The following is a 26,992-nucleotide window of genomic DNA, read 5'->3' as shown; positions in this document are numbered from 1 at the left end:
AAGGATTATTTAGCGAATTTTAAAATGGTTAACTTACCTGTAATTCTTGTAAAGGCTCTGGAGTAGCCGCGTGGCTTTTCCACTCCAATTTATTCTCCTTCAACTTGGTCAAGAAACTGTTATCGTTGATTTTGGAGTGCGGCAACTCTCCTTGAGAAAATATCTCAAACACCAACACAGCAAATGAGTACACGTCACTCTTGGTAGAGTACTCATCCTCGTACACTGCCTCGTATGGTAGCCACCTCAACGGAATAATCTGTACGGCAAAAGAACCATTGAAAAAGAACCTTAAAATGGGAAAAAATTTGAAAATAACCTGGTTGACGTGCTTGCAATACTCTTGACTGTAAGGCTCTTTGGTCATCCGGGGCAAACCCACTTTCACCACTAAAGTGGAGGTGATTAGGCAATTTCTGGCCGCGAGGTCTTTGTGTACCATTCGTTGGGCGGCTAAATGGTCCATGGCCTTGGTTATTTGCTGGGCAATGCACACGTTTTGGGTGATGGTCAATGCTGGGGTGTTACCCGATTTGGTCGCCAATAGGAATTTTTTTAAATCACCCTATAAAGCAATGTCAATTAAGAAATGTTATTGCCATTTTTAAGCGCCAATAATGTCTTTTGGCACCCACTCTGACGTCACAGTGTGACCGTTGAACAGCGTCAAGTATGTCATCACTGTCAATTCTTAAGTAAAGCGGTCAGAAAGACAGTCAGGGATAAAATTGCTTGTGAAACACAGTTGGAGTGAGAAAATGACCGTTTTAAGCACATTTTTGGAATCCTCACCAAATTTCCCATTCAATAACCTGAAAAAACACTACAAAATTTGATACAGTCCGGGAAAAAAGCGGTTTCCAAATTTGACCTGTCAGAAAGACAGTCAGGGATAAAATTGCTTCTAAAACCCAGTTGGAATGAGAAAATGACCGTTTTAAGCACATTTTTGGAATCCTCATTAAATTTCCTGTCCAATAACCTGAAAAAACACTACAAAATTTGGTACAGTCAGGGAGAAAAGCGGTTTCCGAGTTTGAACTGTCAGAAAGACAGTCAGGGACAAAATTGTTTGTAAAACCCAGTTGGAGTGAGAAAATGACCGTTTTAAGCACATTTTTGGAATCCTCACTAAATTTCCCATTCAATAACCTGAAAAAACACTACAAAATTTGATACAGTCCGGGAGAAAAGCGGTTTCCGAGTTTGAACTGTCAGAAAGACAGTCAGGGACGAAATTGCTTGTAAAACCCAGTTGGAGTGAGAAAATGACCGTTTTAAGCACATTTTTGGAATCCTCATTAAATTTCCTGTCCAATAACCTGAAAAAACAGTACAAAATTTGGTACAGTCAGGGAGAAAAGTGGTTTCCGAGTTTGAACTGTCAGAAAGACAGTCAGGGACAAAATTGCTTGTAAAACCCAGTTGGAGTGAGAAAATGACCGTTTTAAGCACATTTTTGGAATCCTCACTAAATTTCCCATTCAATAACCTGAAAAAACACTACAAAATTTGGTACAGTCAGAGAGAAAAGCGGTTTCCGAGTTTGAACTGTCAGAAAGACAGTCAGGGACAAAATTGCTTGTAAAACCCAGTTGGAGTGAGAAAATGACCGTTTTAAGCACATTTTTGGAATCCTCACCAAATTTCCCATTCAATAACCTGAAAAAACACTACAAAATTTGGTACAGTCAGGGAGAAAAGCGGTTTCCGAGTTTGAACTGTCAGAAAGACAGTCAGTTACAAAATTGCTTGTAAAACCCAGTTGGAGTGAGAAAATGACCGTTTTAAGCACATTTTTGGAATCCCCACAAATTTCCCATTCAATAACCTGAAAAAACACTACAAAATTTGGTACAGTCAGGGAGAAAAGCGGTTTTCGAGTTTGAACTGTCAGAAAGACAGTCAGGGACAAAATTGCTTGTGAAACCCAGTTGGAGTGAGAAAATGACCGTTTTAAGCACATTTTTGGAATCCCCACTAAATTTCCCATTCAATAACCTGAAAAAACACTACAAAATTTGTTACAGTCCGGGAAAAAAGCGGTTTCCAAATTTGAACTGTCAGAAAGACAGTCAGGGACAAAATTGTTTGTGAAACCCAGTTGGAATGAGAAAATGACCGTTTTAAGCACATTTTTGGAATCCTCACTAAATTTTTTCAAATCACCCTATAAAGCAATCAATGTTAATTAAGAAATGTTATTGCCATTTTTAAGCGCCAATAATGTCTTTTGGCACCCACTCTGACGTCACAGTGCGACCATTGAAGTCAAGTATGTCATCACTGTCAATTCTTATTCAGTTTGTTTTGTTGGAAGAATTTTGTTTCGTTTTGAGGTTCTGTCAGATTTGTTCCATTTTTGACAGATGACTAAGCAACGTTACAAGTAATCTAGTCAGGGAATTTATAGAGATATTTGACAACCACGCAGAAAAATTGTTTGCCTACTGCTTTATAAGGTTTTCCGTCTTTATCTACCCCATGCACTTATCAATGTTTTTCTGTCCGTTATTTAAAAACCTTACTCACCCATTCAGTATGTTCCATGATGAGATAATGTGGTTCCTGTTCTCTGCACAAACCAAATAGCCTGGTGATATGCTCGTGATTCAACTTGCTGAACATATCAATTTCTCGCTTAAATTCCGCTAGACAGTTATCATCTTTGGTTTGACTTAAAACTTTAACCAGAACTGGCAAGTCTTTGGCTTCATCTTGAGAACTGCCTGAACTCCTTTTACTGAGTGCAGTTTCCAATACTTTTCCCAGCATCACATCCCCAAACTCTCCGCGACCAATCAGAGTTAGTTCTTTCAGTAAATTTCTACTGAAGGATAATCTGCAAATATTTTTGTTACCAACATAACGTTTGACAGTTTGCGGTGGGAGTTTTACTTGTCGTAGGAAGTTTTGGACTTTTTCGATTGGTTGGAAGCTTGAGAGTTGCAGGTGTCCGCTCCGTCGCTTTTCTGGCCTTCCTTGTGGCTTTCCACGCCGTTTAACGCGGTTTTGGATGGTCCCGGGCCAGTTCCGTTCTCTGTGGGTTTCAGTTCCTGGTTTTCCATGTCGCCATTGTCGGCTTTGCCTGTGTAAATCCACCCTGTAAGCGTGCCCCAGATTGACAACCACACTTACTGTCTCCGATCGGTAATTTCCGGGATCTTCGCACGTATTTGCACCACACCATTAAGCCGATAACTAAAACGATGTACGCCCCTGCTACTGACATGGTGATGAGGAATGCTTTGGTCACAGTGGCGTCTGCTTGGGGACCTGTTGACAAAACTTCATTTCTACTAAAAATGAAATTCACGGTGAGCTTTGACAGAATGCTGAAAGTCCAAAAATAACCGAGTTATGACCACAATTATCTTGCTGTGCCAATATTGTGAAAACTACAATTTAGAATTTTCTGGAGAAATGTGGCAACTGCGCTTACAGTTTTGTGTGACGGTTGGATAGAGGACTTAAAGAGGATTACAGTGAGTTTTTAAAGCATGCTAAAAGCCCAAAAATAACTGAGTTATGACCATAAGTCTCTTGCTGTGCTGAAAGAACGTTTATGGAAAGTACATTTTAGAATTTTTTGGAGAAATGTGGCAACTGCGCTTCCAGTTTTGTGTGACGGTTGGACAGAGGACTCAAAGAGGATTACAGTGAGCTTGTACAGCATGCTGAAAGCCCAAAAATAACTGAGTTATGACCGTAAGTGTCTTGCTGTGCTGAAAGAACGTTTATGGAAACTACATTTTTGAATTTTGTGGAGAAATGTGGCAACTGCGCTTCCATTTTTGTGTGACGTTTGAATAGAGGACTTAAAGAGGATTACAGTGAGTTTTTACAGCATGCTGAAAGCCCAAAATTAACTGAGTTATGACCATAAGTCTCTTGCTGCGCTGAAAGAAAGTTATGGAAACTACATTTTCAAATTTTTTGGAGAAATGTGGCAACTGCGCTTCCAGTTTTGTGTGACGGTTGGATAGAGGACTAAAAGAGGATTACAGTGAGTTTTTACAGCATGCTGAAAGCCCAAAAATAACTGAGTTATGACCATAAGTCTCTTGCTGTGCTGAAAGAATGTTTATGGAAAGTACATTTTTGAATTTTCTGGAGAAATGTGGCAAATGCGCTTTCAGTTTTGTGAGACGGTTGGATAGAGGACTTAAAGAGGATTACAGTGAGTTTTTACAGCACGCTGAAAGCCCAAAAATAACTGAGTTATGACCATAATTCTCTTGCTGTGCTGAAAGAATGTTTATGGAAAGTACATTTTTGAATTTTTTGGAGAAATGTGGCAACTGCGCTTTCAGTTTTGTGTGACGGTTGGATAGAGGACTTAAAGAGGATTACAGTGAGTTTTTACAGCACGCTGAAAGCCCAAAAATAACTGAGTTATGACCATAATTCTCTTGCTGTGCTGAAAGAATGTTTATGGAAAGTACATTTTTGAATTTTTTGGAGAAATGTGGCAACTGCGCTTTTAGTTTTGTGTGACAGTTGGATAGAAGACTTAAAGAGGATTACAGTGAGTTTTTACGGCATGCTGAAAGCCCAAAAATAACTGAGTTATGACCATAAGTCTCTTGCTGTGCTGAAAGAATGTTTATGGAAAGTACATTTTAGAATTTTTTGGAGAAATGTGGCAACTGCGCCTTCAGTTTTGTGGGACGTTTGGATAGAGGACTTAAAGAGGATTACAGTGAGTTTTTAAAGCATGCTGAAAGCCCAAAAATAACTGAGTTATGACCGTAAGTCTCTTGCTGTGCTGAAAGAACGTTTATGGAAAGTACAATTTTTAATTTTTTGGAGAAATGTGGCAACTGCGCTTTCAGTTTTGTGTGACGTTTGGATAGACGATTTAAAGAGGATTACAGTGAGTTTTTACAGCATGCCGAAAGCCCAAAAATAACTGAGTTATGACCATAAGTCTCTTGCTGTGCTACAAGAACGTTTATGGAAACATCATTTTTCAATTTTTTGGAGAAATGTGGCAATTGCGCTTCCAGTTTGGTGTGACGGTTGGATAGAGGACTAAAAGAGGATTACAGTGAGTTTTTACAGCATGCTGAAAGCCCAAAAATAACTGAGTTATGACCATAAGTCTCTTGCTGTGCTGAAAGAATGTTTATGGAAAGTACATTTTTGAATTTTCTGGAGAAATGTGGCAAATGCGCTTTCAGTTTTGTGTGACAGTTGGATAGAGGACTAAAAGAGGATTACAGTGAGTTTTTACAGCATGCTGAAAGCCCAAAATTAACTGAGTTATGACCATAAGTCTCTTGCTGTGCTGAAAGAACGTTTATGGAAAGTACATTTTTGAATTGTTTGGAGAAATGTGGCAACTGCGCTTTCAGTTTTGTGTGACGTTTGGATAGAGGACTTAAAGAGGATTACAGTGAGTTTTTACAGCACGCTGAAAGCCCAAAAATAACTGAGTTATGACCGTAAGTCTCTTGCTGTGCTGAAAGAACGTTTATGAAAACTGTATTTTTGAATTTTTTGGAGAAATGTGGCAATTGCGCTTTTAGTTTTGTGTGACGGTTGGATAGAGGACTTAAAGAGGATTACAATGAGTTTTTACAGCACGCTGAAAGCCCAAAATTAACTGAGTTATGACCATAAGTCTCTTGCTGTGCTGAAAGAATGTTTATGGAAAGTACATTTTTGAATTTTTTGGAGAAATGTGGCAACTGCGCTTTCAGTTTTGTGTGACAGTTGGATAGAGGACTAAAAGAGGATTACAGTGAGTTTTTACAGCATGCTGAAAGCCCAAAAATAACTGAGTTATGACCATAAGTCTCTTGCTGTGCTGAAAGAATGTTTATGGAAAGTACATTTTTGAATTTTTTGGAGAAATGTGGCAACTGCGCTTTCAGTTTTGTGTGACGTTTGGATAGAGGACTTAAAGAGGATTACAGTGAGTTTTTACAGCATGCTGAAAGCCCAAAAATAACTGAGTTATGACCGTAAGTCTCTTGCTGTGCTGAAAGAACGTTTATGAAAACTGTATTTTTGAATTTTTTGGAGAAATGTGGCAATTGCGCTTTTAGTTTTGTGTGACGGTTGGATAGAGGACTTAAAGAGGATTACAATGAGTTTTTACAGCACGCTGAAAGCCCAAAATTAACTGAGTTATGACCATAAGTCTCTTGCTGTGCTGAAAGAATGTTTATGGAAAGTACATTTTTGAATTTTTTGGAGAAATGTGGCAACTGCGCTTTCAGTTTTGTGTGACAGTTGGATAGAGGACTAAAAGAGGATTACAGTGAGTTTTTACAGCATGCTGAAAGCCCAAAAATAACTGAGTTATGACCATAAGTCTCTTGCTGTGCTGAAAGAATGTTTATGGAAAGTACATTTTTGAATTTTTTGGAGAAATGTGGCAACTGCGCTTTCAGTTTTGTGTGACGTTTGGATAGAGGACTTAAAGAGGATTACAGTGAGTTTTTACAGCACGCTGAAAGCCCAAAAATAACTGAGTTATGACCGTAAGTCTCTTGCTGTGCTGAAAGAACGTTTATGAAAACTGTATTTTTGAATTTTTTGGAGAAATGTGGCAACTGCGCTTTCAGTTTTGTGTGACAGTTGGATAGAGGACTAAAAGAGGATTACAGTGAGTTTTTACAGCATGCTGAAAGCCCAAAAATAACTGAGTTATGACCATAAGTCTCTTGCTGTGCTGAAAGAATGTTTATGGAAAGTACATTTTTGAATTTTTTGGAGAAATGTGGCAACTGCGCTTTCAGTTTTGTGTGACGTTTGGATAGAGGACTTAAAGAGGATTACAGTGAGTTTTTACAGCACGCTGAAAGCCCAAAAATAACTGAGTTATGACCGTAAGTCTCTTGCTGTGCTGAAAGAACGTTTATGAAAACTGTATTTTTGAATTTTTTGGAGAAATGTGGCAATTGCGCTTTTAGTTTTGTGTGACGGTTGGATAGAGGACTTAAAGAGGATTACAATGAGTTTTTACAGCACGCTGAAAGCCCAAAATTAACTGAGTTATGACCATAAGTCTCTTGCTGCGCTGAAAGAAAGTTATGGAAACTACATTTTCAAATTTTTTGGAGAAATGTGGCAACTGCGCTTCCAGTTTTGTGTGACGGTTGGATAGAGGACTAAAAGAGGATTACAGTGAGTTTTTACAGCATGCTGAAAGCCTAAAAATAACTGAGTTATGACCGTAAGTCTCTTGCTGTGCTGAAAGAACGTTTATGGAAAGTACATTTTTGAATTTTCTGGAGAAATGTGGCAACTGCGCTTTCAGTTTTGTGTGACGGTTGGATAGAGGACTTAAAGAGGATTCCAGTGAGTTTTTAAAGCATGCTGAAAGCCCAAAAATAACTGAGTTATGACCATAATTCTCTTGCTGTGCTGAAAGAATGTTTATGGAAAGTACATTTTAGAATTTTTTGGAGAAATGTGGCAACTGCGCCTTCAGTTTTGTGGGACGTTTGGATAGAGGACTTAAAGAGGATTACAGTGAGTTTTTAAAGCATGCTGAAAGCCCAAAAATAACTGAGTTATGACCGTAAGTCTCTTGCTGTGCTGAAAGAACGTTTATGGAAAGTACAATTTTTAATTTTTTGGAGAAATGTGGCAACTGCGCTTTCAGTTTTGTGTGACGTTTGGATAGACGATTTAAAGAGGATTACAGTGAGTTTTTACAGCATGCCGAAAGCCCAAAAATAACTGAGTTATGATCATAAGTCTCTTGCTGTGCTACAAGAACGTTTATGGAAACATCATTTTTCAATTTTTTGGAGAAATGTGGCAATTGCGCTTCCAGTTTGGTGTGACGGTTGGATAGAGGACTAAAAGAGGATTACAGTGAGTTTTTACAGCATGCTGAAAGCCCAAAAATAACTGAGTTATGACCATAAGTCTCTTGCTGTGCTGAAAGAATGTTTATGGAAAGTACATTTTTGAATTTTTTGGAGAAATGTGGCAACTGCGCTTTCAGTTTTGTGTGACGTTTGGATAGAGGACTTAAAGAGGATTACAGTGAGTTTTTACAGCACGCTGAAAGCCCAAAAATAACTGAGTTATGACCGTAAGTCTCTTGCTGTGCTGAAAGAACGTTTATGAAAACTGTATTTTTGAATTTTTTGGAGAAATGTGGCAATTGCGCTTTTAGTTTTGTGTGACGGTTGGATAGAGGACTTAAAGAGGATTACAATGAGTTTTTACAGCACGCTGAAAGCCCAAAATTAACTGAGTTATGACCATAAGTCTCTTGCTGCGCTGAAAGAAAGTTATGGAAACTACATTTTCAAATTTTTTGGAGAAATGTGGCAACTGCGCTTCCAGTTTTGTGTGACGGTTGGATAGAGGACTAAAAGAGGATTACAGTGAGTTTTTACAGCATGCTGAAAGCCTAAAAATAACTGAGTTATGACCGTAAGTCTCTTGCTGTGCTGAAAGAACGTTTATGGAAAGTACATTTTTGAATTTTCTGGAGAAATGTGGCAACTGCGCTTTCAGTTTTGTGTGACGGTTGGATAGAGGACTTAAAGAGGATTCCAGTGAGTTTTTAAAGCATGCTGAAAGCCCAAAAATAACTGAGTTATGACCATAATTCTCTTGCTGTGCTGAAAGAATGTTTATGGAAAGTACATTTTAGAATTTTTTGGAGAAATGTGGCAACTGCGCCTTCAGTTTTGTGGGACGTTTGGATAGAGGACTTAAAGAGGATTACAGTGAGTTTTTAAAGCATGCTGAAAGCCCAAAAATAACTGAGTTATGACCGTAAGTCTCTTGCTGTGCTGAAAGAACGTTTATGGAAAGTACAATTTTTAATTTTTTGGAGAAATGTGGCAACTGCGCTTTCAGTTTTGTGTGACGTTTGGATAGACGATTTAAAGAGGATTACAGTGAGTTTTTACAGCATGCCGAAAGCCCAAAAATAACTGAGTTATGATCATAAGTCTCTTGCTGTGCTACAAGAACGTTTATGGAAACATCATTTTTCAATTTTTTGGAGAAATGTGGCAATTGCGCTTCCAGTTTGGTGTGACGGTTGGATAGAGGACTAAAAGAGGATTACAGTGAGTTTTTACAGCATGCTGAAAGCCCAAAAATAACTGAGTTATGACCATAAGTCTCTTGCTGTGCTGAAAGAATGTTTATGGAAAGTACATTTTTGAATTTTCTGGAGAAATGTGGCAAATGCGCTTTCAGTTTTGTGTGACGGTTGGATAGAGGACTTAAAGAGGATTACAGTGAGTTTTTACAGCATGCTGAAAGCCCAAAAATAACTGAGTTATGACCATAATTCTCTTGCTGTGCTGAAAGAATGTTTATGGAAAGTACATTTTAGAATTTTTTGAAGAAATGTGGCAACTGCGCTTTCAGTTTTGTGTGACAGTTGGATAGAGGACTAAAAGAGGATTACAGTGAGTTTTTACAGCATGCTGAAAGCCCAAAAATAACTGAGTTATGACCATAAGTCTCTTGCTGTGCTGAAAGAATGTTTATGGAAACTAGAATTTTGAATTTTTTGGGGAAATGTGGCAACTGCGCTTTCAGTTTTGTGTGACGGTAGGATAGAGGACTTAAAGAGGATTACAGTGAGTTTGTACAGCACGCTGAAAGCCCAAAAATAACTGAGTTATGACCGTAAGTCTCTTGCTGTACCAAAAGAACCTTTGACATTGATATGCGCTCACTAAACTTCCTAAGCAAATATCTCCCTTCTGAGGTTCTTAAGGACAAAATGTCCTTCTCAGGTTTTTGTAGAAAATTAAATTTCCTACAATTTTTGTCCTTTAATATTTTCCTGAATTTTGCCATGTGGGCGAGTTATGGGGGATTGAAGTTCCGCAAAGACACTTTGCTCTCACTAACCATTCTTAAGCAAACATCTCCCTTCTGAGGCCCTTAAGGACAAAATGTCTCTCTGAGGTTTTGGTAGAGAATTAAACCGGCTACAATTTTCCCTTTAGACTTTCGCTCTGAATTCTGTCAAGGAAAAGAAAAACCTTAATTAACGTTACACGTACCATGAACGATAAGCTGGACCTCTTTTCGGTTAAGACCTGCGCTGTTGCCAGCAGTGCAACCGTACTTGTTCTGGTCGTCCGGGTACACTTCAGAAATGTGCAAGGAACCATTTGGTAGTACCGTGAACCTACAGGAAAAAGTTAGTTAATGCTAATTCTTACCCCACTGTGTAATTAAAACTACCTGGATAGATCAAAGTCGCTCATTTTCAAATCCTTGTCCCATTGTATGGTAGGTTCAGGATCACCCTGTACCACACAGTCTATTGTAATCGATTCTCCCGCGTTTGCTGTGATTGGTGTTTTTAGTGGAACAACGAAACGTGGAGCCACTAAAACATCAAATTACACTTTAAACTATTAAAAATGATAATAAAATAAGTTCTAAGAAATAAAATTTGGACCTGGTGTTTGGTCGTGGTCATAAAGGCATAAAATTAAAAACTAAAATGACGGAGGAAGACGTTTCTCAAATTGAGAGATTAACAAATAGTGAAACATATCAAATTTGGAAATTTCAAGTCACAATCCTGTTTAAGGCACATGGATTATGGGAAATTGTGTCAGGAATAAAGAAAATGGAAGATCTGGCAGATGATAAGGAAAAAGCAGATTTTGAAAGGAAAGACGCCCGAGCTCAGAAAATAATAATAACAACCATAGATAAGAAGCAACTAATGCATATTTTTAACTGTAAAAGTTCTAAGGAAATGTACGACAAGCTTAAAAATATATATGAGAAACAAACAGAAGACGAAACATGTTATTTGATGCAACAATTTTTTAATTTCTCGTACAGCAAAGGAACTGACATTTTAATGCACATTAGCAAAATTGAAAACTTGGCATGTAGGCTGAGAGTACTTGGACAAGATATCCCGGACAGTATGTTGGTATCTAAAATACTTGCAACATTACCTGATCAGTTTAGAAATTTTGCTACATCTTGGGAATCCACTTCACAAGGTGATAAAACTCTTGAAAATCTCTCAAACAGACTGATTGGAGAAGAAGAAAGACAGAAGAAACAATGCGAACCCGAAGGTATGGTTTTTAAAGCTCAGCTACAACAACCAGTAAATAAGAATAAAACTTGGAGGAAAATGTTTTAAATGTGGCAAGGAGGGACATATTGCTCGTTATTGTGACAAAAGGTCATGTAGAATATGTAAAAAAACAAATAATGTAGAAAGCAATTGTTACTTCCGAAACAGACAGAGCCAAGATCAAGGCCGACAGGAAACTCATAGCAAAATAGCATGTGAAGATATGGATTTAGAATCAAATACAGCAACTTTCTTCATTGACTCTGGAGCTTCATCGCATATGACAAGCAATAAAAATCTGTTCACTTCATTACAAGCAGATTGTTCAGATGTTTTAGTAGCCAAGAAGAATTCATCTGTAACATCAGAGGGTAAAGGATTCATTGAAACAGATCAATGTGTTCTTGAAAATGTGTTGTATGTTCCGGAGTTAAGCAAAAAACGCGTTCTCAATTTCACTACTACACTACTACGCCGTCGTCGACACCGCTTCTTTTATATTCGTAAACCACGTTCTAGAATGACCGCAAAACGCTTCGCGATTTGCCTCGAATATCAAAGATGCTTCCAGGTGTCGCTTCCTAACTGTGGCCTACTTTAACACGCGCCCGGCCAGATATTGCGGCGCATCGGTTTCATCGAGTATCGAGCATAGTAGGCCCAAACCGTAACAATATGTTAATTTTTAACTTGACAGGTATGCAATTTCATCACTTCATTCATCATTTTGGGTTTTTTTGTGTAAAGAGATAGTTTTGTTCTTTTCATGAAAATGGAGTTTCTCTGCATAGTAATTCAAGCTCAGAACTACCAGAAAAGGCAATCAGTGAGTATTTACTGTGTCAAGAAACAATCAGCTTAACAAAGATTATCAACGTATAAAGTCGATTAAAAATTACTCACTTTCTTTTCTTCTGTCAAATGTCGTATATTAAAACAACCATCGAGCAAGCAAGCAATTTATGATAATAAATCCTTTTTAAATGTGCTTTAAGAAAACATTGTTATAAAAGTGCTTTATAGTTACTATTCTTTACAACTGTTAGACAACCTTAAAGCTATATTAGACTGTTGTCTTCTTATATCACCTGATGGTTGTATAATGGTAATGAATTATGCTACCAATTCTGACCAAAAACCCATAGAAATAGTTTCAATTTTAAGCCACACAGAACGTTGGCTGAGAAGGGGAATTTCTACTGGCTTGCTAGATCACCGGATTTGATGCTTCTAGATTATTGTGTGTATCAAGTATTTTAAAATCCTTGAAAACCATCCATTTCTAATGAAATCCAACGCTGAAAAGAGCAGTTTCAAACTGTTTTAAACCTCTGATTTCAAGAATTGAAATGCTTTACAGACAAATAATAGTCTTTGTGTAATATAGGACCTTGCAGTCTTGAAAACACTTGATTTCAATTGAAAATTTATGCTAAAAAGCCCAGTTTTAACAATCTCTTTGAAAAGTCTAATTTCAAAGAGTTTACACTGTTTTAAATCAATTTGAAGACCTGACAACCTTGAAAACACTTCATTTCCATCGAAATTCAAGGCTGGAAAGCCCAATTTGAAGGATTCTTCAAAAGATAACACTAAAAGACTCCCAAAACTGTTTTTAATTCCGATTTTAAGGTCTGAAATGTTTTTAAGTCAAACTTGTACTTTCCGAACCTGAAAACTTTGAAACCATGATATTTCCAATGAAAGTAAAGGCTAGAAAGCTTCATTTGAGAAATTCTTCAAGAAATATCACTGAAAACTTAATTTTATAGACTCTCAAACTGTTTTCAATCCTAAAACACGATCTGAAACGTTTTACAGTCAAATCTGTGACTTTCAAGCTCAGAAACCCTTGAAACCACTACATTTCCATTGAAATTCTTTGTTGAAAAGGACAGTTTTAGAAATTCTGAAGGAAATGCTACTGAAAGTCTCATTTTAAGGATTCCTAAATTGTTTTCGACTCTAAACCTCTGATTTTAAGATCTGAAGTGTGATACAGTTGATTTTGTGTCTTTCAAGCTCAGAAAACCTTGAAACCACTACATTTCCATTGAAATTCTTTGTTGAAAAGGACAGTTTTAGAAATTCTGAAGGAAATACTACTGAAAGTCTCATTTTAAGGATTCCTAAATTGTTTTCGACTCTAAACCTCTGATTTTAAGATCTGAAGTGTGATACAGTTGATTTTGTGTCTTTCAAGCTCAGAAAACCTTGAAACCACTACATTTCCATTGAAATTCTTTGTTGAAAAGGACAGTTTTAGAAATTCTGAAGGAAATACTACTGAAAGTCTAATTTTAAGAATTCCTAAATTGTTTTCGACTCTACACCTCTGATTTTCAGATCTGTAGTTGACCTTGTAGTCTTGAAAACACTTGATTTCAATTGAAAATCGATGCTAAAAAGCCCAGTTTTAACAATCTCTCTGAAAAGTCTAATTTCAAAGAGTTTACACTGTTTTCAATCAATTTCAAGACCTGACAACCTTGAAAACACTTCATTTCCATCGAAATTCAAGGCTGGAAAGCCCAATTTGAAAGATTCTTCAAAAGATAACACTAAAAGACTCCCAAAAGTGTTTTTAATTCCGATTTTAAGGTCTGAAATGTTTTTAAGTCAAACTTGTATTTTTTTTTTGTAAATGTCCTTTAAGAAAACATTGTTATAAAAGTGCTTTATAGTTACTATTCTTTACAACTGTTAGACAACCTTAAAGCTATATTAGACTGTTAAGAGTCTTCTCATATCACCTGATGGTTGTATAATGGTAATGAATTATGCTACCAATTCTGACCAAAAACTCATTGAAATAGTTTCAATTTTAAGCCACACAGAACGTTGGCTGAGAAGGGGAATTTCTACTGGTCTGCTAGATCACCGGATTTGATGCTTCTAGATTATTGTGTGTATCAAATATTTTAAAATCCTTGAAAACCATCCATTTCTAATGAAATCCAACGCTGAAAAGATCAGTTTCAAACTGTTTTAAACTTCTGATTTCAAGAATTGAAATGCTTTACAGTCAAATATTAGTCTTTGTGTAATATAGGACCTTGTAGTCTTGAAAACACTTGATTTCAATTGAAAATTTATGCTAAAAAGCCCAGTTTTAACAATCTCTTTGAAAAGTCTAATTTCAAAGAGTTTACACTGTTTTCAATCAATTTCAAGACCTGACAACGTTGAAAACACTTCATTTCCATTGAAATTCAAGGCTGGAAAGCCCAATTTGAAAGATTCTTCAAAAGATAACACTAAAAGACTCCCAAAACTGTTTTTAATTCCGATTTTAAGGTCTGAAATGTTTTTAAGTCAAACTTGTATTTTTTTTTTGTAAATGTCCTTTAAGAAAACATTGTTATAAAAGTGCTTTATAGTTACTATTCTTTACAACTGTTAGACAACCTTAAAACCATATTAGACTGTTAAGAGTCTTCTTATTTCACCTGACGGTTGTATAATGGTAATGAATTATGCTACCAATTCTGACCAAAAACCCATTGAAATAGTTTCAATTTTAAGCCACACAGAACGTTGGCTGAGAAGGGGAATTTCTACTGGCCTGCTAGATCACCGGATTTGATGCTTCTAGATTATTGTGTGTATCAAATATTTTAAAATCCTTGAAAACCATCCATTTCTAATGAAATCCAACGCTGAAAAGAGCAGTTTCAAACTGTTTTAAACCTCTGATTTCAAGAATTGAAATGCTTTACAGTCAAATATTAGTCTTTGTGTAATATAGGACCTTGCAGTCTTGAAAACACTTGATTTCAATTGAAAATCGATGCTAAAAAGCCCAGTTTTAACAATCTCTCTGAAAAGTCTAATTTCAAAGAGTTTACACTGTTTTCAATCAATTTCAAGACCTGACAACTTTGAAAACACTTCATTTCCATCGAAATTCAAGGCTGGAAAGCCCAATTTGAAAGATTCTTCAAAAGATAACACTAAAAGACTCCCAAAACTGTTTTTAATTCCGATTTTAAGGTCTGAAATGTTTTTAAGTCAAACTTGTATGTTTTTTTCTTGTAAATGTCCTTTAAGAAAACATTGTTATAAAAGTGCTTTATAGTTACTATTCTTTACAACTGTTAGACAACCTTAAAGCCATATTAGACTGTTAAGAGTCTTCTTATATCACCTGATGGTTGTATAATGGTAATGAATTATGCTACCAATTCTGACCAAAAACCCACTGAAATAGTTTTAGTTGAGAGATAAACAAAATCTTACCAACAACATCAATGGTGATGGATGCGTTTATGGTTCCTTGGCTATTGCTGGCAATACAGTTGTACTTTCCCTTATCGTTGGCGGTGACCCGATTAAAATGCAAAGTCCCATTAACATCGCTAATGTGTCCAGGAAAGTTTTCAGAAGACACTCCCTCTTTTTCCCAACGAATTATAGGGGGCGGTGTTCCCTGTGCTTTACAATGAATCCGCCCCACGCTGTCCAACTCTAATTTTTTGTTAACAGGAGGCGGCACGAATCGAAGTTGTTCTGGAAGTTTTTGGTTGCAGTTGCCCATACTGTTCAATTAACCATACTTACCGATTACAGAAATGGTAGCAGGTTGGGAGACTACAGCCTCAAATCCTGCGGTAATCACTTCACAAACATACTCTCCCCGGTCTGATGTTTGGGTGGAATGTACTATCAAAGTGCCGTTGTGTTTGTACACTCGGATTCTTTGATGGGACGAGCTGGTTTCGTCGAAATCGTGCTGAAACATACCAAACTCCCTAAAGAATCAGCCAAAAGAGTGACAATCTGGTACCTTTAAGGGTTTTCCATCCTTACGCCATTTTACTATGGTGAACTGATCGTGGGATGCGTTGTAAGTGCAAGTTAGAACAGATTTTTCACCTTCATCCACTGTGATGCTGATTGGATCTTGTACAATTATAGGAAGAGCTAGAAAACAGCTTAGGTTAGTACATGCTGTTCAGAAAATAGTACCCAGCAGAGCAATCCACAGAACTCACTATACTTTTCGTATATTTTCACCAGAACAACTGACAAAGCTAGAACATCCATGAAAATTATGTGAAAATAGGAAAGTTGCTTCTGTTAAACTAGAGAATGCTATAAGAGAAGTTGAAGGCAGCATAAGAGATGATAAACACATCTAAAACATGTCAACAATGACAAAATTATCCAGAACTGCTTATGGAACAACATTTTCTACAATGATATCCAGAGAACAATAAAGCTTATATCGTCCGCAAAGGCGCAGTCATCAGAAAATTTAAAAGATCGTTGACAGATACGTCAAAGTAACCCCAGAAGCTGATTGGTAGTAAAAAGTGTAAGCTTTCCGAAAATATCCACTTGAACTGTGTAACTATGTAAATTACGCCGCTAGAGGGCGCAATATGGCAAAACTCTTTATTAACACCAGTAATAACTGATTTTGACTTTAAAACACTGTAACTCGGTTATTTTGACAGATACGTCAAAAGCGGCGGAATTTGACAGTTTTGATTTTTGTGACGGCTGTCACGTGACCCCAAAAACTTGAACAGTTACCTGGGAACTGTCAAAATAATGGTCATGAAGATGTAAAACTTAAACGATGCAAGAAAATTGTTTTGAACTATGATTTTTTCATTTTCATGCCTTGGTTTAGCAAAGTTTGACAGGTTTCACTTTAATGACAGTTGTCACGTGATTCTTACACGTCATTTTTGTCGAAAGTTACGTGTCAACTGTCAAATAGACAACCAGAAAGCTCTAAAACACATCTTCTTTAACGTTACAGCAAAACTGCACTAAAACCTAAATTTTGACAGATCCATGGTTTGGTTGAGAAAACTTTGACAATTCTGACTTTTGTGACAGCCGTCACATGACACTAAATCAATATTTACTTAGACAGGCACGAGGTATTTGGTAAAATAATTGTCAATAAACTAGAAACTTGTCTAGTCTCCAGTATTGCAAGAAAACCTGTTTTTATTGTCAGTTTTACAGTTTCCCGCTCGTACAGAGCAAAGTTTGACGTGGATGACAGCTGTCACGTGATGCTAGAACACCATTTTTTTGAACGGTTAAGTGTCAACTGTCAAATAGACAACCAGAAAGCTCTAAAACACATTTTCTTTAACGTTACAGCAAAACTGCACTAAAACCTAAATTTTGACAGATCCACGGTTTGGTTGAGAAAACTTTGACAATTCTGACTTTTGTGACAGTCGTCACATGACACTAACTCAGTATTTACTTAGACAGACACGTGGTATTTGGTAAAATAATTGTCAATAAACTAAAAACTTGTCTAGTCTCCAGTATTGCAAGAAAACTTGTTTTTATTGTCAGTTTTACAGTTTCCCGCTCATACAGAGCAAAGTTTGACGTCGATGACAGCTGTCACGTGATACTAGAACACCATTTTCTTGAACGGTTAAGTGTCAACTGTCAAATGAGCAATCATGAAGCTCTAAAACACTAATCTTCTAACGTCGCAGCAAAACTGTATTGAACCTTGACTTTGACAGTTTTGACTTTTGTGACATCCGTCACCGGATGACCTCATATCTCATTGTAGCTAGTAAATTACGCCGCTAGAGGGCGCAATTTGGATTGCGCCAAATCTCTCCAATGAGACTGCCAAAACTGAACAGCTCAAAATCAATCTACGACTTGTAATACTCTTCTTAGAAGGAATAGAAAGAATATTTATGGACAGAATTAGAAGGATAAGCAAACAAGCAAAATTCTATAAAAGAAGAAATAAGGAATGACTAATATCTTCTCTTTGAAGGAAAAATGTGCTTGTGCTCTGGAAATACTTTCAGCAGCAATCTTAACCTAATAAATCTTCTATAAAAGGTAACTTACTGGTAACAACAACATTGACAGACTTCTCAGTTTTTCCAGCAATATTCTCAGCAACACAAGTATACTTTCCTGCATCGGTTATTTTGACTTTTTCAATAATCAACCGTCCATCATCCACGTAGATTTCACCACGATCTGAAATCTATTAACCCAGTCAATCAATTAACCAAACAGCAAAATAAACCCATACAGTGTGTCCTGCAGAGTTTTGCCACCATTTCTTAGCCAAAGGCAAACTTTTCGGTTCTAGGCAAGTTAACTGGAAAAAAGACCCTTCTCCAACCACTTTATCCATGTTCTCGGGCAGTGGAGGTTCAAAGGAGGCAGTGGTAAATTGTTCTAAAACTGCTCCAAAAGTGTCAGTTCAAGAAAACAACAACAACAACAACAACAAGAACAACAACAACAACAACAACAAGAACAACAACAACAACAACAAGAACAACAACAACAACAACAACAACAACTTACATGCTAAATGCAGCTCTGCAGTGTAACTTTGAGGTATTTCAGTGGAATCGCTTTTGATTCCAACACAATTGTACCAGCCTTCGTCCGATTGTTGGACGTGGCTAATTTGGAGGGTTCCATTTGAGTGGATTGTTATCCTGTAACAACTTTCTGTAAAAAGTTTCAACAAAATTGTGCCAAACCAACCTGTCGTTGTTTTTCAAAGGGCCGCTCTCCTTAAAGTACCACTCTAACACTTCAGCCTTTTGGTAAGTGCAGTGAAAATAGGCAGTACCACCCTTTCTCACCACGGTGTTACTTGGTACGGTTTGTATTACTGGTGAGTTGTTACCTGTTCAATTTTATTAAACAATCAGTTATTTTGGCAAAAAGAAAATCATACCTTCGATCACTAAGGGAAAGTTTTTAACACTGCGTCTGCTTCCTGCAGAATTCTTGGCTATACATTTGTAAACTCCATTATCCAAGGAATCCACGTTCTTAATGGTTATTCGGCGTTTTTTCAGCTCAACTTTGCTCGAATTTGCTGTCAGACGATCGGCATTTCTGTGGAAATGAGAACGTTTACACTATAAAATCATAAATTCCTATCGAAAAGACTGTCTATTATAATATTTTACTACTGACAGCAATCTGCACGGATTTATTGATTGTCTACATTAATTTAAAGACTAAATGGACTTTCAATTATAAGGATAATTAATTTTGTCAATTAACCGTTAATGCAATTTGGCTTCAATTAATATTAAAATTACTGCAAAACATTTTTTGAAAGCCACAGAACGTTGGCTGAGAAGGGGCATTTCTACTGGCCTGCTAGATCACCGGATTTGATGCTTCTAGATTATTGTGTGTATCAAAACTTTAAAATCCTTGAAAACCATCCATTTCTAATGAAATCCAACGCTGAAAAGAGCAGTTTCACACTGTTTTGAACCTCTGATTTCAAGAATTGAAATGCTTTACAGTCAAATATTAGTCTTTGTGTAATATAGGACTTTGTAGTCTTGAAAACACTTGATTTCAATTGAAAATCGATGCTAAAAAGCCCAGTTTTAACAATGTCTCTGAAAAGTCTAATTTCAAAGAGTTGACACTGTTTTCAATCAATTTCAAGACCTGACAACCTTGAAAACACTTCATTTCCATCGAAATTCAAGGCTGGAAAGCCCAATTTGAAAGATTCTTCAAGAGATAACACTAAAAGACTTCCAAAACTGTTTTCAATTCCGATTTTAAGGTCTGAAATGTTTTTAAGTCAAACGTGTACTTTTCCGAACCTGAAAACTTTGAAACCATGATATTTCCAATGAAATTAAAGGCTAGAAAGCTTCATTTGAGAAATTCTTCAAGAAATATCACTGAAAACTTAATTTCATAGACTCTCAAACTGTTTTCAACCCTAAAACAAGATCTGAAACGTTTTACAGTCAAATCTGTGACTTTCAGGACATAAAAACCTTGAAACCACTACATTTCCATTGAAATTCTTTGCTGAGAAGGCAAGTTTTTTTTTGCAGTTTTAGAAATTCTAAAGGAAATACTACTGAAAGTCTAATTTTAAGGATTCCTAAATTGTTTTCGAACTAAACCCCTCTGATTTTCAGATCTGAAGTGTGATACAGTTGATTTTGTGTCTTTCAAGCTCAGAAAACCTTCAAACCACTAAATTTCCATTGAAATTCTTTGTTGAAAAGGACAGTTTTAGAAATTCTGAAGGAAATACTACTGAAAGTCTCATTTTAAGGATTCCTAAATGGTTTTCGACTCTAAACCCCTTTGATTTTAAGATCTGAAGTGTGATACAGTTGATTTTGTGTCTTTCAAGCTCAGAAAACCTTGAAACCACTACATTTCCATTGAAATTCTTTGTTGTATAGGACAGTTTTAGAAATTCTGAAGGAAATACTACAGAAAGTCTAATTTTAAGGATTCCTAAATTGTTTTCGACTCTACCCCTCTGATTTTCAGATCTGAAGTGTGATACAGTTGATTTTGTGTCTTTCAAGCTCAGAAAACCTGGAAACCACTACATTTCCATTGAAATTCTTTGTTGGAAAGGACAGTTTCAGAAATTCTGAAGGAAATACTACTGAAAGTCTAATTTTAAGGATTCCTAAATTGTTTTCGACTCTAAACCCCTCTGATTTTAAGATCTGAAGTGTGATGCAGTTGATTTTGTGTCTTTCAAGCTCAGAAAACCTTGAAACCACTACATTTCCATTGAAATTCTTTGTTGAAAAGGGCAGTTTTAGAAATTCTGAAGGAAATACTACTGAAAGTCTAATTTTAAGGATTCCTAAATTGTTTTCGACTCTAGACCCCTCTGATTTTAAGATCTGAAGTGTGATACAGTTGATTTTGTGTCTTTCAAGCTCAGAAAACCTTGAAACCACTACATTTCCATTGAAATTCTTTGCTGAGGAAGCCAGTTTTAGAAATTCTGAAGGAAATACTACTGAAAGTCTAATTTTAAGGATTCCTAAATTGTTTTCGACTCTAAACCCCCTTGATTTTCATATCTGAAATGTGATACAGTTGATTTTGTGTCTTTCAAGCTCAGAAAACCTTGAAACCGCTACATTTCCATTAAAATTCTTTGTTGAAAAGGACAGTTTTAGAAATTCTGAAGGAAATACTACTGAAAGTCTAATTTTAAGGATTCCTAAATTGTTTTCAACTCTAAACCCTTCTGATTTTCAGATCTGAAGTGTGATACAGTTGATTTTGTGTCTTTCAAGCTCAGAAAACCTTGAAACCACTACATTTCCATTGAAATTCTTTGCTGAGAAGGCCAGTTTTAGAAATTCTAAAGGAAATACTACTGAAAGTCTAATTTTAAGGATTCCTAAATTGTTTTCGACTCTAGACCCCTCTGATTTTCAGATCTGAAGTGATATAGTTGATTTTGTGTTTTTCAAGCTCAGAAAACCTTGAAACCAATACATTTCCATTGAAATTCTTTGTTGAAAAGGCCAATCTTAGAAATTCTGAAGGAAATACTACTGAAAGTCTAATTTTAAGGATTCCTAAATTGTTTTCGACTCTAAACCCCCTTGATTTTAAGATCTGAAGTGTGATACAGTTGATTTTGTGTCTTTCAAGCTCAGAAAACCTTGAAACCACTACATTTCCATTGAAATTCTTTGTTGAAAAGAACAGTTTTAGAAATTCTGAAGGAAATACTACTGAAACTCATTTTAAGAATTCCTAAATTGTTTTCGACTCTAAACACTTCTGATTTTCAGATCTGAAGTGATATAGTTGATTTTGTGTTTTTCAAGCTCAGAAAACCTTGAAACCAATACATTTCCATTGAAATTCTTTGTTGAAAAGGCCAATCTTAGAAATTCTGAAGGAAATACTACTGAAAGTCTAATTTTAAGGATTCCTAAATTGTTTTCGACTCTAAACCCCTCTGATTTTCAGATCTGAAGTGTGATACAGTTGATTTTGTGTCTTTCAAGCTCAGAAAACCTGGAAACCACTACATTTCCATTGAAATTCTTTGTTGGAAAGGACAGTTTTAGAAATTCTGAAGGAAATACTACTGATAATCTAATTTTAAGGATTCCTAAATTGTTTTCGACTCTAAACCCCCTTGATTTTCAGATCTGAAGTGTGATACAGTTGATTTTGTGTCTTTCAAGCTCAGAAAACCTTGAAACCACTACATTTCCATTGAAATTCTTTGCTGAGAAGGCCAGCCTTAGAAATTCTGAAGGAAATACTACTGAAAGTCTCATTTTAAGGATTCCTAAATGGTTTTCGACTCTAAACCTCCTGGATTTTCAAATCTGAAGTGTGATACAGTTAAATTTGTATCTCTCAGGCTCAGAAAACCTCCCAGAATCTTCTGATTTTAGGATTTGAAATGCTTCAGTCCCAGAAAACTTTCAGTTTTAAAAATTTTGCAGAAAACAACACTCAAAGTCTAGTTTCAAACTGTTTTCAACCCTAGAACATGCCTGCCTCAGGGTTTTACCAAATATTTCCCTGAGGTGCCTTTTTAGGGAAAAAATGCACTGTAGCAATGTTGTAGAGACTGAAGTTCCCTACAATTTTCACTTCCTACACTTTTTTGATAACTTTCCAAATAGCGGAGATATGATCGGTTGAACGTAGAACTAATTAGGTTAAAGCACTTTTGTGTCTTAGAGACAGTTTTTGCCAAATATCTCCCTAGGGTAACCTTCCAGGGAAAAAGTGGTTTAAATCAATGTTATAGAGAATGAAATTCCCTACAATTTACACTCTTTTCTACCACAAAACGACATCATTACACGTTTGCGCGAAACCCAAAGAGTAATTCAGTTACTAAACCGAAAATTGAACCCTCAACTGGGGTGTAAACGATATCTCCGCCCGAACAAAACCTACGAGGACGCCCCCTCCGGTTCTAAATCCACCCTTGTTTTGCTTATTTTAGGGTTTAAAAGGGCATTTAACCGGCCCTAAACTTCTGTTTGTCCATCGAAACCTTATTTGTGTTCCCTTAAGATTAGTAGCGTTTAAGTACCTGAACCACTCGATCTGAACCTCTCCGGAAGCTTCCAAGTGGCACTTTAGTACCACAGTCGATCCGGATTTGATTTCCTGGGGTTCCTGGAGCACTACTTCAGGATCTTCGATAACTGGAAAAAAACAACAAAATCAAGGATATTTCTTATGTATAAGAAAAATATTTTTTTTTTAGTATTTTATTGATCTTTGATCAACATTTTTCAGGTCAAATGCAAATTTAAGAAGGGTGTTCCACGAACTTGGTTTACACTTCAAATAAGTTTATCCGGTGCAACAGCAAACACCCAAATAAAGGCGTTTACAGCTTTCTTAGGAGGTGTTAAAAGCTCCTGCACTTCGTCAATTTTACGATACGTTTGAGTAAACTGACTAAAACAAAGCTGTAGTGTTGCCAAATGTGGTTCTTTCCTCACACTTGGCAACACTGAACTAAGCTCAGACTCGATTGCATCTTTGGTACAATTAACGACAACATGGATGCAAAGAAACTATTTAAGTGCATACTCGACACGTATGAAATGGCTTTCAAAGGCATGAACATGTAAAACGTAATGGTACTTTTGTATTTCTTATTGCTTACCGAGAATCCGATATCACTTTTGCTTACAATGGCCATTCCAGGAGGGACACCATATAACCAAAGTTAATTGCCACAAAAGAGGTTTTAAGTCTGATGATGGCTTATTAGGGTGAAATCTTCTGTGACATATGCAAGAATACTTGAAACTTGGTGTATTACTGTACAGCGTAATTAAAATTCGACCCTTACCATTGGGATCCCGCAAACTATAAGAGATACGAAAAAGTTTGGCAACGTTGCGCGATTTAAAACTGCCGTTTTTAAAATAACGATTTTCCAAGTACTTCCGGAGATATCTGAAAAGAGCTGAAATTTTGATTTTTTGTTCTAATCTGTGACTGTGACAGACTGAGCAAATTTTGACGTTTTGCGACAATTGTCACTAAATACCAGAACACTACTTACTTAGACAGTCACGTGACATCTGTCAAAAAAATGTCAAACAGCTAAAAACTACGTCTTGTCTGGAATATTGTAGAAAAACTGTTCTAATCTGTGGTTCTTAGAGATTCTAGCTGAGACTGAGCAAATTTTGACGGTTTTGACGTTTTGCGACAATTGTCACAAAATACCAGAACATTACTTACTTAGACAGTCACGTGACAACTGTCAAATAAATGTCAAACAGCTGGAAGTCACGTTTTGACTCGAATAATGTAGGAAAACTGTTCTAAACTGTGGTTCTTAGAAATTTAAGTCCAGACTGAGCAAATTTTGACGGTTTTGACGTTTTGCGACAATTGTCACAAAATACCAGAACATTACTTACTTAGACAGTCACGTGACAACTGTCAAAAAAATGTCAAACAGCTGGAAGTCACGTTTTGCCTCGAATAATGTAGGAAAACTGTTCTAATTTGTGGTTCTTATAGATTCTAGCTCAGACTGAGCAAATTTTGACGGTTTTGACGTTTTGCGGCAATTGTCACAAAATACCAGAACATTACTTACTTAGACAGTCACGTGACAACTGTCAAAAAAATGTCAAACAGCTGGAAGTCACGTTTTGACTCGAATAATGTAGGAAAACTGTTCTAATTTGTGGTTCTTATAGATTCTAGCTCAGACTGAGCAAATTTTGACGGTTTTGACGTTTTGCGGCAATTGTCACAAAATACCAGAACATTACTTACTTAGACAGTCACGTGACAACTGTCAAAAAAATGTCAAACAGCTGGAAGTCACGTTTTGACTCGAATAATGTAGGAAAACTGTTTTAAACTGTGGTTCTTAGAGATTTCAGTCCAGACTCCAGACTGAGTAAATTTTGACGTTTTGCGACAATTGTCACAAAATACCAGAACATTACTTACTTAGACAGCCACGTGACAACTGTCAAAAAAATGTGAAACAGCTGGAAGTCACGTTTTGCCTCGAATAATGTAGGAAAACTGTTCTAATTTGTGGTTCTTATAGATTCTAGCTCAGACTGAGCAAATTTTGACGGTTTTGACGTTTTGCGACAATTGTCACAAAATACCAGAACACTACTTACTTAGACAGTCACGTGACATCTGTCAAAAAAATGTCAAACAGCTAAAAACTACGTCTTGCCTGGAATATTGTAGAAAAACTGTTCTAATCTGTGGTTCTTAGAGATTCTAGCTCAGACTGAGCAAATTTTGACGGTTTTGACGTTTTGCGACAATTGTCACAAAATACCAGAACATTACTTACTTAGACAGTCACGTGACAACTGTCAAAAAAATGTCAAACAGCTGGAAGTCACGTTTTGCCTCGAATAATGTAGGAAAACTGTTCTAATTTGTGGTTCTTATAGATTCTAGCTCAGACTGAGCAAATTTTGACGGTTTTGACGTTTTGCGGCAATTGTCACAAAATACCAGAACATTACTTACTTAGACAGTCACGTGACAACTGTCAAAAAAATGTCAAACAGCTGGAAGTCACGTTTTGCCTCGAATAATGTAGGAAAACTGTTCTAATTTGTGGTTCTTATAGATTCTAGCTCAGACTGAGCAAATTTTGACGGTTTTGACGTTTTGCGGCAATTGTCACAAAATACCAGAACATTACTTACTTAGACAGTCACGTGACAACTGTCAAAAAAATGTCAAACAGCTGGAAGTCACGTTTTGACTCGAATAATGTAGGAAAACTGTTCTAATTTGTGGTTCTTACAGATTCTAGCTCAGACTGAGCAAATTTTGACGGTTTTGACGTTTTGCGACAATTGTCACAAAATACCAGAACACTACTTACTTAGACAGTCACGTGACATCTGTCAAAAAAATGTCAAACAGCTAAAAACTACGTCTTGCCTGGAATATTGTAGAAAAACTGTTCTAATCTGTGGTTCTTAGAGATTCTAGCTCAGACTGAGCAAATTTTGACGGTTTTGACGTTTTGCGACAATTGTCACAAAATACCAGAACATTACTTACTTAGACAGTCACGTGACAACTGTCAAAAAAATTGTCAAACAGCTGGAAGTCACGTTTTGACTCGAATAATGTAGGACAACTGTTATAAACTGTAACTCTCACAGACTTTAGCTTGAACTGTTCAGATTTTGACGTTTTTGACAGCTGTCACATTAAACTTAAATTTTTATTAATTAGACAGTCATCTAACACCTGTCAAAATAACTGTCAAACAGCTAAAAATCACGACTCGCCTGCAATATGGTACTGTATAAACTATATTGTTTTAAGCTGGGTTTTTTAAAAATTCCAGCACATATTGCGCAAAGTTTGACAATATTAACGTTTTTGACAGCTGCCACGTGATGCTAGAACACCATTTAATTAGAGAGTCACGTGACAACTGTCAAAATAATGTTCAAAGCGCTAGAAACCTCGTCTTCTCTCAAATAAAACTCTTCTAATCTGCGGTTCTTACAGATTTTAGCTTGAACTGAGCAATTTTTGACATTTTTGACAGCTGTCACACTATATTAAAATCCTATTTAATTAGGTAGTCACGTGACAACTGCTAAAATATTTGTCAAATATCTAGAAACCACGTTTTCGTCTCGAATAACTTGAGAAAACTGTTACTATTGCAGATTCTAGCTCAGTCTGAACAAAGTGAGGAAATGTTGACGTTTTTGAGACAACTGTCATAAAATACTAAGAAGGTGTCAATTGTCAAATTAGCGATAACTTTGACAGTTTTGACAGTTGAGTTGTGATACTAAAACACCATTTACTTAAACAGTCAAGTCACAATAGTCAAGAAACTAAAAACATTGAACATGAATTCTGCAAGAAAACTCTTCTATACAGTGACTGAGCTTCACGTTCAAATTGGGTAAAGTTGTCAGTTTTGACGTTTCTGACAACTGTCACATTTTGCTAAGACACCATTTTCCTAGACTGTGTCAACTGTTAAATTAGTGATCATGAAGTTCTTAAATACAAATCGTCTTTAACTCTTACAAACATAGAGTGAACAAAGTTTGACGGGTTTGTGACAGCTGTCACATTTTACTAGAACACTATTCACTTAGACAGTCACGTGACAACTGTCAAACAGTTGGAAACCACGTTTTTTCT

General features: G+C 36.4%; 2 protein-coding genes across 5 annotated transcripts in view; one reads left to right on the top strand and one right to left on the bottom strand.

Annotated features, from left to right (window-relative positions):
- LOC145734536 (tyrosine-protein kinase-like otk) overlaps positions 1 to 26,992 on the bottom strand; it is a 72,831-nt gene that overhangs the window by 10,249 nt on the left and 35,590 nt on the right. For 2 of the 3 annotated variants that reach the window (XR_014179436.1, XM_081987979.1), the window contains exons 4-19: positions 22,890 to 23,004; positions 18,753 to 18,916; positions 18,557 to 18,701; positions 18,371 to 18,507; positions 18,090 to 18,244; positions 17,900 to 18,041; positions 15,837 to 15,973; positions 15,611 to 15,782; positions 15,290 to 15,559; positions 10,189 to 10,336; positions 10,005 to 10,132; positions 3,139 to 3,276; positions 2,899 to 3,088; positions 2,533 to 2,842; positions 320 to 565; positions 38 to 259 (exon numbers count right to left, since the gene is read on the bottom strand). Coding sequence is in view for 2 of the 3 variants with exons in the window: in XM_081987979.1 (XP_081844105.1) it covers positions 38 to 259; positions 320 to 565; positions 2,533 to 2,842; positions 2,899 to 3,088; positions 3,139 to 3,276; positions 10,005 to 10,132; positions 10,189 to 10,336; positions 15,290 to 15,559; positions 15,611 to 15,782; positions 15,837 to 15,973; positions 17,900 to 18,041; positions 18,090 to 18,244; positions 18,371 to 18,507; positions 18,557 to 18,701; positions 18,753 to 18,916; positions 22,890 to 23,004 (2,819 nt within the window). In the remaining variant the exon portion in view is untranslated. The remainder of the gene's footprint in view (positions 1 to 37; positions 260 to 319; positions 566 to 2,532; positions 2,843 to 2,898; positions 3,089 to 3,138; positions 3,277 to 10,004; positions 10,133 to 10,188; positions 10,337 to 15,289; positions 15,560 to 15,610; positions 15,783 to 15,836; positions 15,974 to 17,899; positions 18,042 to 18,089; positions 18,245 to 18,370; positions 18,508 to 18,556; positions 18,702 to 18,752; positions 18,917 to 22,889; positions 23,005 to 26,992) is intronic. The other variant, XM_081987980.1, reaches the window with a different exon arrangement.
- MEP-1 (zinc finger protein MEP-1) overlaps positions 1 to 26,992 on the top strand; it is an 82,808-nt gene that overhangs the window by 54,671 nt on the left and 1,145 nt on the right. The gene's annotated exons all lie outside the window — the stretch shown is intronic.

The sequence above is a fragment of the Ips typographus genome, linkage group LG10 (genome assembly GCF_016097725.1).
Source record: "Ips typographus isolate SLU linkage group LG10, UJ_Ityp_2.0, whole genome shotgun sequence".
In the NCBI taxonomy this organism is placed as follows: Eukaryota; Metazoa; Arthropoda; class Insecta; order Coleoptera; family Curculionidae; genus Ips; species Ips typographus.
This window is presented reverse-complemented; position numbering and strand designations above follow the sequence as displayed.